Source organism: Chiloscyllium plagiosum, unplaced genomic scaffold (assembly GCF_037043375.1).
Source record: "Chiloscyllium plagiosum isolate Xiang-an unplaced genomic scaffold, Cpla_swu_hap1 HiC_scaffold_47, whole genome shotgun sequence".
In the NCBI taxonomy this organism is placed as follows: domain Eukaryota; kingdom Metazoa; phylum Chordata; class Chondrichthyes; order Orectolobiformes; family Hemiscylliidae; genus Chiloscyllium; species Chiloscyllium plagiosum.
Genome location: NW_028270185.1, coordinates 12,588,048 through 12,604,378, shown reverse-complemented (window position 1 = coordinate 12,604,378; position 16,331 = coordinate 12,588,048). Strand labels below are relative to the sequence as shown.

Below are 16,331 nucleotides of genomic sequence, written 5' to 3'. Positions count from 1 at the left end.
CAGGGAGACTGGGGGGGGAGGAGGAGTGTCAGTATTTACAGGGAGACATGGGGGGAGGAGGAGTGTCAGTATTTACAGGGAGACTGGGGGGGGGAGGAGGAGGAGTGTCAGTATTTACAGGGAGACATGGGGGGGGGAAGGAGTGTCAGTATTTACAGGGAGACTGGGGGGGGGGGGGGAAGGAGTGTCAGTATTTACAGGGAGACTGCCGGGGGGAGTGTCAGTATTTACAGGGAGACTGGGGGGGGGGGGGAAGGAGTGTCAGTATTTACAGGGAGACTGGGGGGGGGGAAGGAGTGTCAGTATTTACAGGGAGACGGGGGGGAGGAGGAGGAGTGTCAGTATTTACAGGGAGACATGGGGGGGGGAAGGAGTGTCAGTATTTACAGGGAGACTGGAGGGAGGAGGAGGAGTGTCAGTATTTACAGGGAGACTGGGGGGAGGAGGGGGAGTGTCAGTATTTACAGGGAGACTGGGGGGGAGGAGGAGGAGTGTCAGTATTTACAGGGAGACTGGAGGGAGGAGGAGGAGTGTCAGTATTTACAGGGAGACTGGAGGGGAAGAGGAGTGTCAGTATTTACAGGGAGACTGCGGGTCAATTGTGTCAGTATTTAAAAGGGTCTTCCTCGTTCGGGGGGTAGAGTGAGGGTGTGGTAATATCAGTATTTACGCAGAGACCCCATAGGGAGGTTGTGCTGGGTTGGGGAGAGGTGGGTGTCAGTATTTACACAGAGACCCCATAGGGAGGTTGTGCTGGGTTGGAGGGAGGTGGGTGTCAGTATTTACACAGAGACCCCATAGGAGGTTGTGCTGGGTTGGGGGGAGGTGGGGGTGTGTATATCAGTATTTACACAGAGACCCCATAGGGAGGTTGTGCTGGGTTGGGGAGAGGTGGTGGTGTGTGTATCAGTATTTACACAGAGACCCCATAGGGAGGTTGTGCTGGGTTGGGGGGGAGGTGTGTCAGTATTTACACAGAGACCCCATAGGGAGGTTGTGCTGGGTTGGGGGGGAGGTGTGTCAGTATTTACACAGAGACCCCATATGGAGCTTGTGCTGGGTTGTGGGGAGGTGGGGGTGTGTGTCAGTATTTACACGCAGTCCTTGGGGGCTGGTGGTGAATATGGGGGGATGGGGGTGGGTGCGTCTTCAGTATTTCCACAGCGTCCGGGGAGGAGGCGACGGTGGACGATGGGGTGTGTGTCAGTATTTGCTGGGGTTTAGGGAAACGTATCTGTCCTTGAGGCGAGTTGTGATCACTAAGGAATGTACATTTCCATGATTGTGGATGTCTGAAATGTGTGCAGATAGTAAAGCAAGCTTAAAAGGTTCAATGTTAATTCAAATTACAGGAACTGTTTTCAAAGCCCCAGTTTTTTGTGGATTCGATCAGCCGCACGGATATTCGCCAAGGTCGGCTCGGTGAGTGTCAGTCTGAATCCTTCTCTGCTCCTTAGCGCTGAGACAGCCGGGAGTTCTGGTACATTCCCTGGGAAATATTCCTTCACTATACTCTCCAGCGTGTACCTGGACGGATAAGAACACAGAATATACCGTGAAATTCAAACGTACAAGAATCATTTGATTGTCTTCCTAATCCCGGTCCACTCGGAAAAATAAACTAAGTGTCAAAATGTCACTGTACTGGGCCTATTTGATGGGGAAAGTGGAGAGATAGATTTACTCTGTATCTAACCCTACGCTTTGTACCTGTTCTTGGAGTGTTTGATGGGACAGTGTTAAGGGAACTTGATATCTAACCTGGTGTTCTCCCTGTTCTGGGAGTGTTTGATGGGACAGTGTAGAGAAAGCTTTACTCTGTATCGAAGCCCATCCTGTCACTGTTCTGAGAGTGTTTGATGGGCGAGGTGTAGAAGGGCTTTACTCTGTGTCAAATCCCATGATACACCTGTTCTGAGAGTTGCCTATATGCCAAGCTCTAGGATTTCCCTTCCCCAAATCTCTCAACCTCACTTTCCAGACTCTCTATTAAGTTCCATCTTTGGTCAAACTGGATCATCTGACCTACTATCTCTAACACATGGTTTGGAGTCATGTGTTTTATAAAGTTCCATTTTATTATATTAAAAGTGCCATATAAATGAAGGTCTTTTTGTTGCATACTCCAACTGGCTCCAAATCCATGGAACAGCTGGGAGCAGCATTTCTCCTCAGAATGATGGGCATAGAGGCAGCAGTCAGTCATCATAAGAAGCTTGATGACCTGATGAAAACAATTGACAATGAAAAGCCTTAAGGTGCTGCAGAGGAGAGACACTGAGAAAATGGTTCCCTTAGCAAGGAAATCTAGAACTATGGGGTCACATTTGCAGGATAAGGGACTGGATATTTGGAAGGGTACCAGCGGCAAGGGGACACCACAACCTACAGGCTCCCTCCAAACTACTCACCATCCTGACTTGGAAATAAATTGCTGTTCTTTCAAAATCCTGGAACACCCTCATTAAAGGCACCGAGTGTCCCTAAAAATTCTCCAACTCACTCCCTCCTTCACCCTCATCATCTTTTCCTCAACTGTTTCCAAAGCAAGTATGTCCCTCTCAGTGTAGGGTGTGCAGAACTGAACCGTATGCTCTTGGTGAAGTCTCACCAATGCCCAGTTGCGTGACACAATTGTTTCTTGGTACATTTTAGCCCAAGCCTGAATATAGTCCAGATCTTGTCCCATATGAACATCGACTGCTTCAAAGTTGTTAATGGCGCAGAACATTGTTCAACCACCAGTGAACTCTTTTTCTTAAATCAATTTACAGGATGTGGGCGTCACTAGTCAGACTAATATTTATTATCCATCCCTAATTGTCCAGAGGACAGTTAAGTGTCAACCACATTGCTGTGGTCTGGAGTCACATGTAGGCCATGTAAAGACAACATTTCCCTTCCCATTAGTGACCAGATGGGTTTCTCTGACATTGGTTTCATGGCTGTTATTAACCTCCTAATTCCAGATATTAATGAATTCTAATTCCACCATCTACCATGGCAGGATTCAAACTCAGTCAATAGTGATAATAACCACTATGCCATCACCTCCCTGCATATAATATGTTTCCATTTTAAGGTCAGGAGTGGGGATGTTCTCTCAATCAAAATCTGTCTTAATTTCTCTTACTTTTCTCTCTCACATTAACTTTATCCCCCCCTCTCTCTCATTCCTTCTCTTGCTCTGCCATTTTCTCTCTCTCTCACTCACTGTCTTAATCTCACTCACTTTTTTTTTCATTTTCCCCTCTCAATCGAACTCTCTCCTCTTTACAGGTGATTGCTGGTTCCTGGCAGCTATGTCCTCACTGACCCTCGATGAGAAGCTCTTCACTTATGCAGTTCCCACTGAGCAGAGTTTTCAGCAGCCGTATGCTGGGATCTTCCACTTCCGGGTACGGAACTGGGTTCAACCCCATCAGATGGAGGCACTGCAGCTAGAAATGTGTGCGTCGTGAGAGTGTGTGAACATCTGTGTATAAGTGAGTTTCTGTTTGTGTGAGTGTGTGCACTTGTATGGAATACACTTGTGTGTCTGTTTATGAGTGTGTTGGTCTGTGTGTGTGTTTGTGTGTCTGTCTGTTCATGAGGAATGATGGTTTGATTCAATCCCGAGGGGGTCCTGGGGGCATGTGTAGGCCAGACAGTTAAAGACAGCAGATTGCCATTCCCCAAAATGGCATTAGTGAATCAGATGAATGTTTACTACAGCTGATGGTGGTTGTCATGGTTATCATCACCCAGTCTAGATTCTAATTGCAGATTTATTAATTAACTTTAAATTCTGCCAGCAGCTGGGGTAGGATTTGAATACTTGACCCTGGATCAATACTCATGCTAAGATCGTTCATCCACTAACATCATGGCCACTGCACCAGCATTGCCTCACGATGGGTAAAATTCAACCCCAACTCCCTGCTGAAGAATGGCTGATTGAGTGAGGATGTTGCACTTCCCATGGAGACAGGCCTTTGGGAGGGGAACAGATGCAAACAGGCTGGGGCTGGGGATGATGGGGGGGGGGGGCATTTAGACAAAAGGACCAGTTTTATATACAATGTTTAAATCTGCCTGTTCTCCAAGTTCTGGCAGTACGGAAAATGGGTGGAGGTCGTAGTGGATGATCAACTCCCAGTGAAGAACCGGAGACTAATCTTCACCTCATCGTCCTCACGGAATGAACTCTGGAGTGCCCTTCTAGAGAAGGCCTATGCCAAGTAAGGACCCAACCTTCTCCCGCATCAAACACTGTTTGCTGTAGATCCATCAAAGAGAGAGATCTCGAGATTAATTTCACTGATTAGTTATCAACGCCAACATTCCAGGGAAGTTTTATATTCCAGGCAGTCCTCACTTGGAATAGCATGTTTTCTAGATCAGGCAAACACTGTAAAGTTCTCTATGATACTGAATTGATAAGGACACAGTGGGGCTAGACATAGAGTAAAGATCTCTCAACTCTTTTAAACTGCAAGTAAAGTTTCATCTACACTTTCACCATCAAAGTCCCACGATAGAGACAGCATGTGGTTAGATACAGAGTAAAGCTTCCTTCACCCTTCTAAACTCAAAGTCAATTTAAAATAAAGCTTCCTCTACACTGTCCCCATCAAACACTCACGTCAAGCACAGCATGGAGTTAGATACAGAGTAAAGCTCCCTGGTCTCCTTCCTATAGGAAAGATGTTGTGAAACTTGAAAGGGTTCAGAAAAGATTTACAAGGATGTTGCCAGGGTTGGAGGATTTGAGCAACAGGGAGAGGCTCAACAGGTTGGGGTTGCTTTCCCTGGAGCATCAGTGGATAAGGGTTGACCCTATAGAGGTTTACAAAATCATGAGGGGCATGGATAGGGTAAATAGGCAAAGTCTTTTCCCTGGGGTCGGGGACTCCAGAACTAGAGGGCATAGGTTTAGGGTGAGAGGGGAAAGATAGAAAAGAGACCTACTGGGCAACATTTTCACAGAGAGGGTGGTACGTGTATGGAATGAGCTGCCAGAGGAAGTAGTGGAGGCTTGTACAATTGCAACATTTAAGAGGCATTTGGATGGGTATATGAATAGGAAGGGTTTGGAGGGATATGGGCCGGGCGCTGGCAGGTGGGACTAGATTGGGTTGGGATATTTGGTCGGCATGGACTGAAGGGTCTGTTTCCATGCTGTACATCTCTATGACTCTATACTGTCCCCATTAGACACTCCTAGACTTAGATACAGGGTAAAACTAGTAAAACTACCTCTACACTGTCGCCAACAAACACTCCCAGGATAGAGACAGCACATGTTTACATAGAGAGTGATAGTCCCTCAACTCCTTTAAACCAAAAGTAAAGCTCTATTCTTTTAAAACTGAAAGTAACCTCTCTTGACTGTCCCCATCAAACACTCCCAGAACAGATACAACACAGGATTAAATGCAGAGTAAAGCTCTCTCTGCAGTATCCCCATCAAATATTTCAGGATGGCACATGGGGTTGCGACCATGAGGAGTAATCAGTGATAATGCAGTAAAAGTGTCAGGACCTTCTTGAGGGAGTGTTTCCTTGTCAGTGCAGACTAACATCTCTCAAATTAAACTGAGTTTACCATTTTGAATTTTATTGGCCTGTCTTTGTCAATTAACTACCAATAAGCTGTAAGTGATTGGCACAGTGGGTGGAGTTTGGTTGTAATTGCAGGCCATTGAAGTGACTCAATGGGCAACAGCCTCCCCATCATTACTTCTATGTTGCTCTATCCAGAGAGGAAAGACTGAGGAGACTTGGGCCCATTTTCGCTGGAGGTTAGACGAATGAGGGGTGATTTTCTCCTTGAAAATTTCAAAATCCCCCCCAGGATTTGACACCTTCTCACTCATTCATTCTTCCCTTGTGTCACTCTCACCCCCTCACTCATCCCTTCCCACCCACCATCTCTTTCCCTCCCTCACTCACCCTCTTTCACCCACTCTTCCCCCCTCACCCAATCTCTATTAACCTCACATGTACTCTCTCCTACACACTCTTTCCCCCCCCCCCCCCCCCTCTCAGCTCCCCACATTCACTGCACACACAGATCTGGTGACGTGGAGGGAAAGGGAGCTGGAAACAAAATTTGGAAAAGGGTGTTTGAATATTTCAAAAAGGAAGTGAGGAGCAGGCTTAAATTCCAATCTGTCCAAAAAATATTTTTTTCTTAAAATCAGGAACAAAAACATCACATGAGCATTTTGATTTGGATGTTGTAGGATTTGCCAGCAATTTCAACAAGGACAGTTGGACAACAGTCTACATATCGAACAAATACATTCCATGATCATTACCCAATCTGCCTAAGGCCAAAACAGTTCAAATTGGAAATGCAGAGAGTTCTCTAAACAACACATTTCTCTCTGTGATGCCTCAATACTTCTTAATTTATGTCACGTAACCTTTGTGATCAAAGCACACAGAACAAGAGGCATTGAAGTTCCCAGTCTCCCCAGTACACTAGAGGGGCTGAAAGGCCTTAGATAGCAACCTTTCCAATCGAACAAATGGCGTCAAATACCCTGTTTCTGCTCACATTTACCTCTGAGAAGCACACACTGACAGCTTTACCTGAACACCATAGAAACCAGAGTAACTAGTTTGATTTGTAATTCCTTCCCTGGGGGCACACGTTTTGCAATGAAACCAAGTGAAAAACTGTTCAGAAATGCAACACAATAGACTTCTGTGTTACACACGATCACATGGCGGGGGGATTTGGTGAATGTTATTATCTGGAATGAGCTGCTGAATGTGGGGATGGATTTCAAAATTCCATGCAATTTGATCGAGATTTCAAAAGGAAAACATTTGATATGCACACAGAGGGTGGTGCATGTATGGAATGAGCTGACAGAGGAAATGGTGGAGGCTTGTACAATACAACATTTAAAAGGCATCAGGCTGGGACTATGAATAGGAAGGGTTTAGAGGGGTATGGGCCAGGTGCTGGCAAATGGGACTAGATTAGGTCAGGATAACTAGTTAACATGGACAAGTTGAACCGAAGGGTCTGTTTCCGTGCTGTACATCTCTATGACTGTTGAGAAAAGCCCAGAAGTGTGATGGGAAATTGGATAGCTTTCGACTGACCAGGTCGTCCAAGTTGCCATGACATTGTGCACTTTTTCACCCAAATGTTGTAGTCGGTCTTTCTGAAACTATGACTTTTACAGTGTGATTTACTGCATGGTAAAAACAATGACTGCAGATGCTGGAAACCAGATTCTGGATTAGTGGTGCTGGAAGAGCACAGCAGTTCAGGCAGCATCCAAGGAGCAGCAAAATCGACGTTTCGGGCAAAAGCCCTTCATCAAGAATAATAATGAAGGGCTTTTGCCCGAAACGTCGATTTCGCTGCTCCTTGGATGCTGCATGATTTACTGCATGGACCTTTGTTAGTGGGTAATCCAAGATGGAGGATGGGAAACATTTGTATCTGTAACAGCTGCTCCATTTTGAGGAATTTTAGGCCTATGAGGTGATTTCCTCAAATGACGGTTTTATATGCTGTTGCAATTGTTTTGGAACTTTGGAGAAAAAAAGTCAAAATGGCACTTTTAAAAGGGAGAGCCACTGACAAAGGACGTGGTCTGTAAAGGAGAGAAGAAAGAAACCCATACTGCTAACTGACACAGCAGTGAATCTGAGCAGTTACTGCCTTTGCTGTTTGAATTCATGTATCGCTGGACATCAGCGTATGTCAAGGAAAATTTAACAAACAGTGTAATTCACAACAGATCTTGGAGAAACCTATTTGGAAGAGGTCACAGCACAGAAACAGATAAGTGAATAGTTTTAAGTACAGCCTTGCTGTAAATCCACAATAGTGAGTAGTGTGAATTCTTTCCTGATTATATGTTTTTATTAGGATCTGTCTCTTGATTAAATTTTTAAAATGTAAACTATAAGTATTAAGTTAGCTTGGAGCAGTGTTTTGTAGAGCAATAAGATGATGCTATTTTCTGGGTCTGTGGATTGAAAGGAGCAAAATGGCCTTTGGTAAAGTGATATGCTCTTGTTGGGCGTGGGAGTTTTGGGAGAGTTTACGGGTTACTGAGGATTATATCTGCAATAACTGTCTTTGGTTGCGAATCCTATCACATCGAATGGATCAGTTGGAGTGACAGTTAGAGGCAATGAGGAATTTACAAGAGCAAGGGAGTGTGATGGATGGCAGTTATAGGAAGGGAGAAAAGCCGAAGATACAGTCAAGTGGAAGGGTTAACTCCAGGAAAGCTAGGAGAGGTAGACAGGTAGTACAGGAGTCTTCAGTGGCTATCCCCATTTCAAATAAGTATGCTGTTTCGGAAAATGTAGGTGATGATGGACTCTCAGGGGAATGTAGCATGAACAGCCAAGTTTCTCGTAACAAGACAGGCTCTAATGTAATGTGAGGTACATTGGGTTCCAAGAGATTGATTGTGTTAGGGGACTCTCTAGACAGAGGCACAGACAGACGTTTTTGCGGCCAGCAGCAAAAAATCAGAATGCTGTGTTGCCTCACTGGTACAAGGATCAAGGATGTCTCAGAGAGGGTGCAGAATGTTCTCAAAGGGGAGAGGGACCAGCAGGCGGTCATTGTACACATTTGTACCAAAAACATAGGAAGGGAAAAGGATGAGATTCTAAAAGGAGAATACAGAAAGTTAGGCAGGAATTTAAAAAGGAGGTCCTCAAGGGTAGTAATGTCTGGTTTACTCCCGGTGCTAGAGCTAGTGAGGATAGGAATAGGATAGAGCAGATGAAGGCGTGGCTGAGGAGCTGGTGTATGGAAAAAGGATTCACATTTTTGGATCATTGGAATCTCTTCTGGGGTAGTAGTGACCTGTACAAGAAGGATGGATCGCACCTGAATTGGAAGGAGACTAATAAACTGGAAGGGAGATTTGCTAGAGCTGCTTGAGAGCATTTAAACGAGGAAGGGGGCTGGGACCCAGAGAGATAGTGAGGAAAGAGATCAAGCTGAGACTGGTACAGTTGAGAAAAGAAGTGAGTCAAACACTCAGAGCAGGCAGGGACAAAGCAGAGAACAAGGTCGGACTGATAAATTAAACTGCATTCGTTTCAATGTAAGAGGGCTAACAGGGAAGGCAGATGAACTCAGGGTATGGTTAGGAACATGGAACTGGGATATCATAACGATTACAGAAACATGGCTCAGGGATGGACAGGACTGGCAGCATCTAGATTAGAGTGGTGCTGGAAAAGCACAGCAGGCTCTAATCTGGACTCTGGTTTCCAGCATCTGCAGTCCTTGTTTTTACCTAGGACTGGCAGCTTAATGGTCCAGGATACAAATGCTATTGAAAGGATAGAAAGGGAGGCAAGAGAGAAAGGGGAGTGACATTTTTGATAAGGGATAGCAATACAGCAGTACTTACAGAGGATATTCCCAGAAATACATCCAGGGAAGTTATTTGGGTGGAACTGAGAAATAAGAAAGGCATGATCATGTTATTGGGATTGTATTATAGATCCCCTAATAGTCAGTGGGAAATTGAGAAACAAATTTGTAAGGAGATTTCAGTTATCTGTAAGAATAATAGGGAGGTTATGATAGGGGATTTTATCTTTCCAAACATAGACTGGGACTGCCATAGTGTTAAGGGTTTAGATGGAGAGGAATTTGTTAAGTGTGTACAAGAAAATATTCTGATTCAGTATGTGGATGTACCTACTACAGAACGTGCAAAACTTGACCTACTCTTGGGGAATAAGACAGGGCAGGTGACTGAAGTGTCAGTGGGGGAGCACTTTGGGGCCAATGACCATAATTCTATTAGTTGTAAAATGGTGATGGAAAAGGATAGACCAGATCTAAAAGTTGAAGTTCTAAATTGGAGGAAGGTCAATTTTGACAGTATTAGACAAGAACTTTCAAAAGCTGATTGGGGCAGATATTCGCAGGTAAAAGGACGGCTGGAAAATGGGAAGCCTTCAGAAATGAGATAACGAAAGTCCAGAGACAGTATATTCCTGTTGGGGTGAAAGGAAAGGTGGTAAGTGTAGGGAATGCTGGATGACTAGAGAAATTGAAGGTTTGGTTAAGAAAAAGAAGGAAGCATACTTCGGGTATAAACAGGATAGATCGAGTCAATCCTTATAAAAGTATAAATGCAGTAGGAGTATACTTAAGGGGAAAATCAGGAGGGCAAAAGGGAGACATGAGATAGCTTTGGCAAATAGGGGGTTAGTGAGAATCCAAAGGGTTTTTACAAATACATTAAGGACAAAAGGGTAACTAGGGAGCAAATAGGGCCCCTCAAAAATCAGCAAGACAGCCTTTGTATGGAGCCACAGGAGATGGGGGAGTATTTTGCATCAGGGATGATGTAGAAAGTGGGGAAATGGAGGGTGACATCTTGAAAAATGTCCATATTGAGGAGGAAATGCTGGATGTCTTGAAACGCATAAAGGTGGATAAATCCCCAGGATCTGATCAAGTAAAAACTGGAACTCTGTGGCAAGCTGGGGAAGTGATTGCTGGGCCCCTTGCCGAGATATTTGTATCATCGATATTCACAAGTGAGGTGCCAGAAGACTGGAGGTTGGCTAATGTGGTATCATTATTTAAGAAAGGTGGTAAGGACAAGCCAGGGAACTATAGACCAGTGAGCCTGACATCGGTGGTGGAGAAGTTGTTGGAGGGAATCCTGAGGGACAGGATTTACCCATATGTGGAAAGGCAAGGACTGATTAGGGATAGTCAACATGGCTTTGTATGTGTGAAATCATGTCTCACAAACTTAATTGAGTTTTTTGAAAAAGTAACTAAGATGATTGATGAGGGCAGAGTGGTGGACATATCTAAAAGGCATTCGACAAGGTTCCCCATGGGAGACTGGTTAGCAAGGTCGATCTCATGGAATACAGGGAGAACTAGCCATTTGGATAAGAACTGGCTCAAAGTTTGAAGGCAGTGGGTGGTGGTGGAGGGTTGTTTTTCGGACTGGAGGCCTGTGACCAGTGATGTGCCACAAGGATCGGTGCTGGGTCCACTACTTTTCGTCATTTATATAAATGATTTGGATATGAACATAGGAGGTATAGTTACTAAGTTTGCAGATGACACCAAAACTGGAGGTGTAGTGGGCAGCGAAGAAGGTACCTCTTGGTCAGATGGGCCAATGGGCTGAGAAGAGGCAGATGGAGTTTAATTTAGGTAAATGTGAAGTGATAGAATTTTGGGAAAGCAAATCAGAGCAGGACTTATACACTTAATGGTAAGGTCCTGGGGAATGTTGCTGAACAAAGAGATCTTGGAATGCAAGTTCATAGCTCCTTGAAAGTAGAGTCGCAGGTCGATAGGATAGCGATGAATGCGTTTTGTATGCTTTCCTTTATCGGTCAGAGTATTGAGTATTGGAGTTGGGAGGTCATGTTGCAGTTGTACAGGATGTTGGTTAGGCCACTTTTGGAATATTGCGTGCAATTCTGGTCGTCTTCCTATCAGAAAAATGTTGTGAAACTTGAAAGGGTTCAGAAGATTTACAAGGACGTTGCCAGGATTGGAGGATTTGAGCTACAGTGAGAGGCTGAATAGGTTGGGGCTGTTTTCCCCGGAGCATTGAAGGCTGAGGGGTGATCTCAGAGGTTTATAAAATCATGAGGGGCATGGATAGGATAAATAGACAAAGTCTTTTCCCTGAGATGGGGGATCCCAGAACTAGACGGCATAGGTTTAGGGTGAGAGGGGAAAGATATAAAAGGGACCTAAGGGTGAACTTTTTAAAGCAGAGGCTGATACGTGTAAGTAATGACCTGCCAGAAGTAGTGGTGGAGGCTAGTATAATTGCAACATTTAGAAGGCTAGAAAAAAGTGAGGATTGCAGATGCTGGCGATCAGAGTCGAGTGTGTGGAGGAGAAAAAGCACAGCAGGTCAGGCAGCATCCAAGGAGCAGAAGAATCAAGGTTTTGGGCATTAGCCCTTCATCAGGAATTTCCCGATGAAGAGCTAATGCCTGAAATGTCGATTCCCCTGCTCTTCAGATGCTGCATGAACCTGCTGTGCTTTTCCACCTTCACACTCTCGACAACATTTAAAAGGCACCTGGATGGGTATATGATTAGGAAAGAATTAAGAGGGATATGGGCCAAGTACTGGTAAATGGGACGAGATTAGAGTGGAGTACCTGGTCGGCATGGACTCGTTGGGCTGAAGGGTCTGTTTCCATGCTGCACATCTCTTTGACTTAAATGGATCGGTATGGTTGAGAATCCAGTTGTGCCCAATGCCACCACTAGGTGGAACACCATGTGCCAACATAATCAGAACATTGGTTTAAAACTCCATAACAAGGACCAAGGACCTGTTGTGATGTGGTGGTAATGTCCATACCCCTTAACCGGGAGGTCTGGATTAGAGTCCCACCTGCTGCAGAGGTGTTTAATAATACCTCTGAATAGGTTGACCAAGGGAAGTTTCAAGGAAAGCACACCTGTTAGGAACTCTTCAAAATAGCCAACAATGTGCTCATGGAAATTTGTAAGGATCATTTAACCTGTATTTTAGCAAATCCTACATGGTTTATGGCTATTCAATTAACCAGCGTTGATCTACCTGAGGGGACAGCTCTGTTTGTCCTGCCTTTACTCAATTTCCGCACTCCTTTCAATCTTCTCACAGTGCTGTCCTTAGCAGTGTTGAAGTCAGTCGCATCTTATTTCATAGCGATCTATTCTGCAATCATTAGCTAGTGACTGTTCAGTTAAGACACATTTTTTAAAAGAGCCACAAAGTTGACTGCCTGCAGCAGGTAGATATCACCTGACTTCAGCAGTGTCACTCCCTGATATACCCCACACCCTTCACTGTAACTCTGATATAGCCCACAGTCCTCACTGTAACTCTGATATATCCCACAACCCTAACCAGAACACTCCAATATAGCCAACACACCTCACTGTAACACTCTGATATCCCCCACATCCCTGCACCCGTCAGGGTAATAGTGTTATATCCCACTCCCCTCAATGTAACACTCACATGCAACTTTTAAGATCTAAAGTGTCAACAAAGACAATTATTTCGATATGATGGTGACATTCTGGTCTTGCCCCTGTAGGCTGTATGGTTCCTATTCCAGTTTAATCAGCGGCAATGTGTCAGAGGCAATGGAAGACTTCACCGGAGGAATTGCTGTCTCTTTCAAAATGAGCTCCATAACCCCAGATGAGCTGTGGATGTTGATTAAGCGAGCTCTCACCAAGCAGTCACTGGCATCCTGCAGCATCGAGGTAATGCCAACACTATGCTGTTGCTCTCACTCCCAATGGGAGGCTCCAATATGGTGTTGCTGAGCAACTCCAGGCCTCAATGACCAGTCTGATGGGATACTCTTGATTCACTGGATCTCTTCAGAAGATCATGGGGCTTTAACTCTCTGTCGCTGTCCACTGCCCCTCTCACTGGGTTGTAGCTACTGAGGTCAAGGGGAGGTGGTGGCTCAGAGTGCAACAGTTGGGGAATCAGGGAGAGAGGGTTAAACATAGAAAACGGCAGCTGTGTAGGTTATTCGGCCTTTCAAACCTACTTCAGCTATTCAATGTGATCATGGCTGATCATCTGCCTCAGTCCACGGTTCCCACTTTCTCCCCATACCCTTTCATCCCTTTAGCCAGAAGAAACATATCTAACATCTTCTGCCTTTCTGTGGCAGAGAATTCCATAGTCCTAAATATCTTAGCCAGCATCTTTAGACAGTGACCTCTGGTTCTGGAGTGGTAGAGAGAGGGAAATTGGTGGAGTGGATTATGGTTTGTAGAAAGGGATAGACTAGGTAAAGCTAGTTGAGTAGGGATGGGGGTTTTAGTGGGAGGGGTTACTGGGGACTTAGGGTCACATAGGAGACAGAGGGCTTGAAGAGAAATGGATGTTGGGTGTCTAGAAGGAGGGAGAGAGAAAGAAAGAGTGTGGAACTGAAGGTGATTGGGGGTAGTGGTGAATGAGAAAGGCTTGGGTAGACAGGGAACCTAAAGGAAGATTGGGGGAGAGGAGAATGGAGACAGATTCTGAGAAAGTGCTAGGCAGAGTGGGAACTTGAAAAGGGTGGGGTAGAGAGGGTTTGGGAGAAAGGAGTTTGGCATCTTATTGAGAAAGAGGAACTGGACAGCACGATGGCTCAGTGGTTAGCACTGTTGCCTTACAGTGCCAGGGACCTGGGTTCAATTGTCGCCTCGGGTAACTGTCTGTGTGGAGTTTGCACATTCTCCCCATGTCTCCGTGGGTTTCCTCCGGATGCACCGGTTTCCTCCCACAGTCCAAAGATGTGCAGGTTAGGTGAATTGACCATGCTAAAAATTGCCCAAAGTGTTCAGGGATGTGTAGGTTAGGTGTATTAGTCAAAGGTAAATGTAGAGCAGTAGGGAAATGGGCCTGGGTGGGTTGCCCTTCGGAGGGTCAGCATGGACTTGTTGGGGCAAATCCATACTGTAGGGATTCTATATTATTCTGTATAACTGAGGGTGGGTTTGGGGGAAGAGAGGATTGGGTGTTTTAGGAGGGAGAGGCTCTGAGGGAGGATATGGGGAAGAGAGGAACCCCGAGGGAATGTTGGAGAGAGGGGGGGAAAATGGGGTTTTGGACAGAGAGGGACTATAAGGGAGAATCAGGGGAAGAGAGGCGCTTTGAGAGGATTGGGCAGAGTGGGGTCCTGAGGGAGAGTTAGGCGAAGAGGGAATTTGGTGTTTGAGGAGAGAGAGGAACCCTGATGGAGACTTCTATGGAGATGTGAATGGGGATTTTGGAGAGAGGGGCTCTGAGGAAGGGTTAGGAGAGAGGGGAATGATGGTTTTGGGAAAAGAGAGGCTCTGAGGAAGGATTAGAGGGATTTGGAGGAGAGGAAGGGTTGAGGAGACAGGGAGTCTGGCAGAAGGAGCTGAGACCTCACCAAAGAGAGATATCAGGGTATGGACCCTTGAACCTGGAGGGAGACCTCGGAAATCAATTTTAGAAATTTACTCCAGTTGTTTTGTGGGACTCTTATTTTGGTCACAACCATTTTCAATCAGGGGACTGGTGGTTACTGATCTGTCCACACCTTCCCATTGAGGCTGGAGGTACGGGAACCTCAGGTTGTTCTCATTCCCAAGAATTCAGCAAATAACCCTCTCCTCTGGGTTAGCCAACACGTGGCCTAACCATGAGGGCAGGAGATCCCAAGATCAGACGAGGTGACCAATTGGATCATTCATAACCCCATTAAGACATTGTAGGATTAACCATCCTGAGCTGCATGATTACTGTTGGGATCTGGGAGTAGGATCTCGGAGTTTGTTGCTGATTCCAAACCCGTTGTGACAGTGACCTTCTGGGTTTATCCTAGGCTGCCAACCAGGAGGATGTGGAGAAGGACCATGGCCTGGGTCTAATGAAGGCACATTCGTACGCAATCACAGGTGCAGACACGGTGAGCACATCCTCGCTCCTCACCATTCTGTCATCTCCTCTGACATCAGAGCTCCACACATTATTGTTTGTTGGGCGTGTCTGAATTTAATTTTTGCCCAGGTCCTGCCTCCCCGAAACACATCCAATATTCAGCCTCACTTTCCTCTTTAATACTCTTTCTGAATCTCACCTTATTGTCGAAGTGCATGGTCTCTGTAATCTCACAGCTCCGTATGTGACTTGGAGTCTGTTCATGCTTCTGGGTGAAAATGACTGTATTCGTTCGAGTTCAGGTTCTTGGTGGGGAACATTGGTGACTGCTCACACCCATCTGCGCCTATAAGGTTCTGCTGTAAATAGGATGGGCTATGATCGGCAACTGCATTTTGGATCAATTGCTCATTTGGGCTGGGTCTCTCTGTTTTCTCTTGCCTCTGATCGGTGCTTGCTTTCAATGGTCAATACAAGGCTGTGCTTTTTTAAAAGCTTAGTTGCGATAGGCCCTGGATTCTGCACAGGATTCAATGTCAATTTGGAAAATCCTAAGACACCTTCAAAGTGCCTTTTCTACACTTCCTTTGATCAGTTTTAAAATGCTCTTGTAGAATGCCCTGGGCACACAGAGCTGGTGTACTGCTGAATAAAGGGACATGTTGTCAAGGCTCTTCAACACATAGAATCGCAAGAATGCCAAATCTCAAACAGAACAACAGTTTAAAATGCATGAGAAAAGGATGCTGATTAGTTTCACTCTGGTTGAGCTTCTACCATGCATTAAGGAACTATTGTCCCCTACACTCATTTTTAAGTCAACAAAGAGAAAGTACCTGGACCTGTTCCTCGTGCTTGCAGAAGGCAGGCCCTTACATATTAATATTTATAGAGGCATTCTAGAGGATGATTAGTTGAATAGAAATAGAAACATTTCTA

At 45.3% G+C, this 16,331-nt stretch overlaps 1 protein-coding gene and 1 long non-coding RNA gene across 2 annotated transcripts in view; one reads left to right on the top strand and one right to left on the bottom strand.

Annotated features, from left to right (window-relative positions):
* Positions 1-16,331, top strand: part of capn12 (calpain 12) — a 49,714-nt gene that overhangs the window by 2,765 nt on the left and 30,618 nt on the right. Inside the window, exons 2-6 of the mRNA XM_087983983.1 lie at positions 1,353-1,422; positions 3,280-3,398; positions 4,087-4,220; positions 13,078-13,249; positions 15,337-15,420. Of these exons, the coding sequence (XP_087840109.1) occupies positions 1,353-1,422; positions 3,280-3,398; positions 4,087-4,220; positions 13,078-13,249; positions 15,337-15,420 (579 nt within the window). The remainder of the gene's footprint in view (positions 1-1,352; positions 1,423-3,279; positions 3,399-4,086; positions 4,221-13,077; positions 13,250-15,336; positions 15,421-16,331) is intronic.
* LOC148135991 (uncharacterized) lies at positions 1,317-15,969 on the bottom strand. The gene is made up of 2 exons (XR_015754719.1): positions 15,592-15,969; positions 1,317-1,527 (listed from the first exon to the last, which is right to left on the bottom strand). It is a non-coding gene; the product is annotated as an uncharacterized LOC148135991 (long non-coding RNA).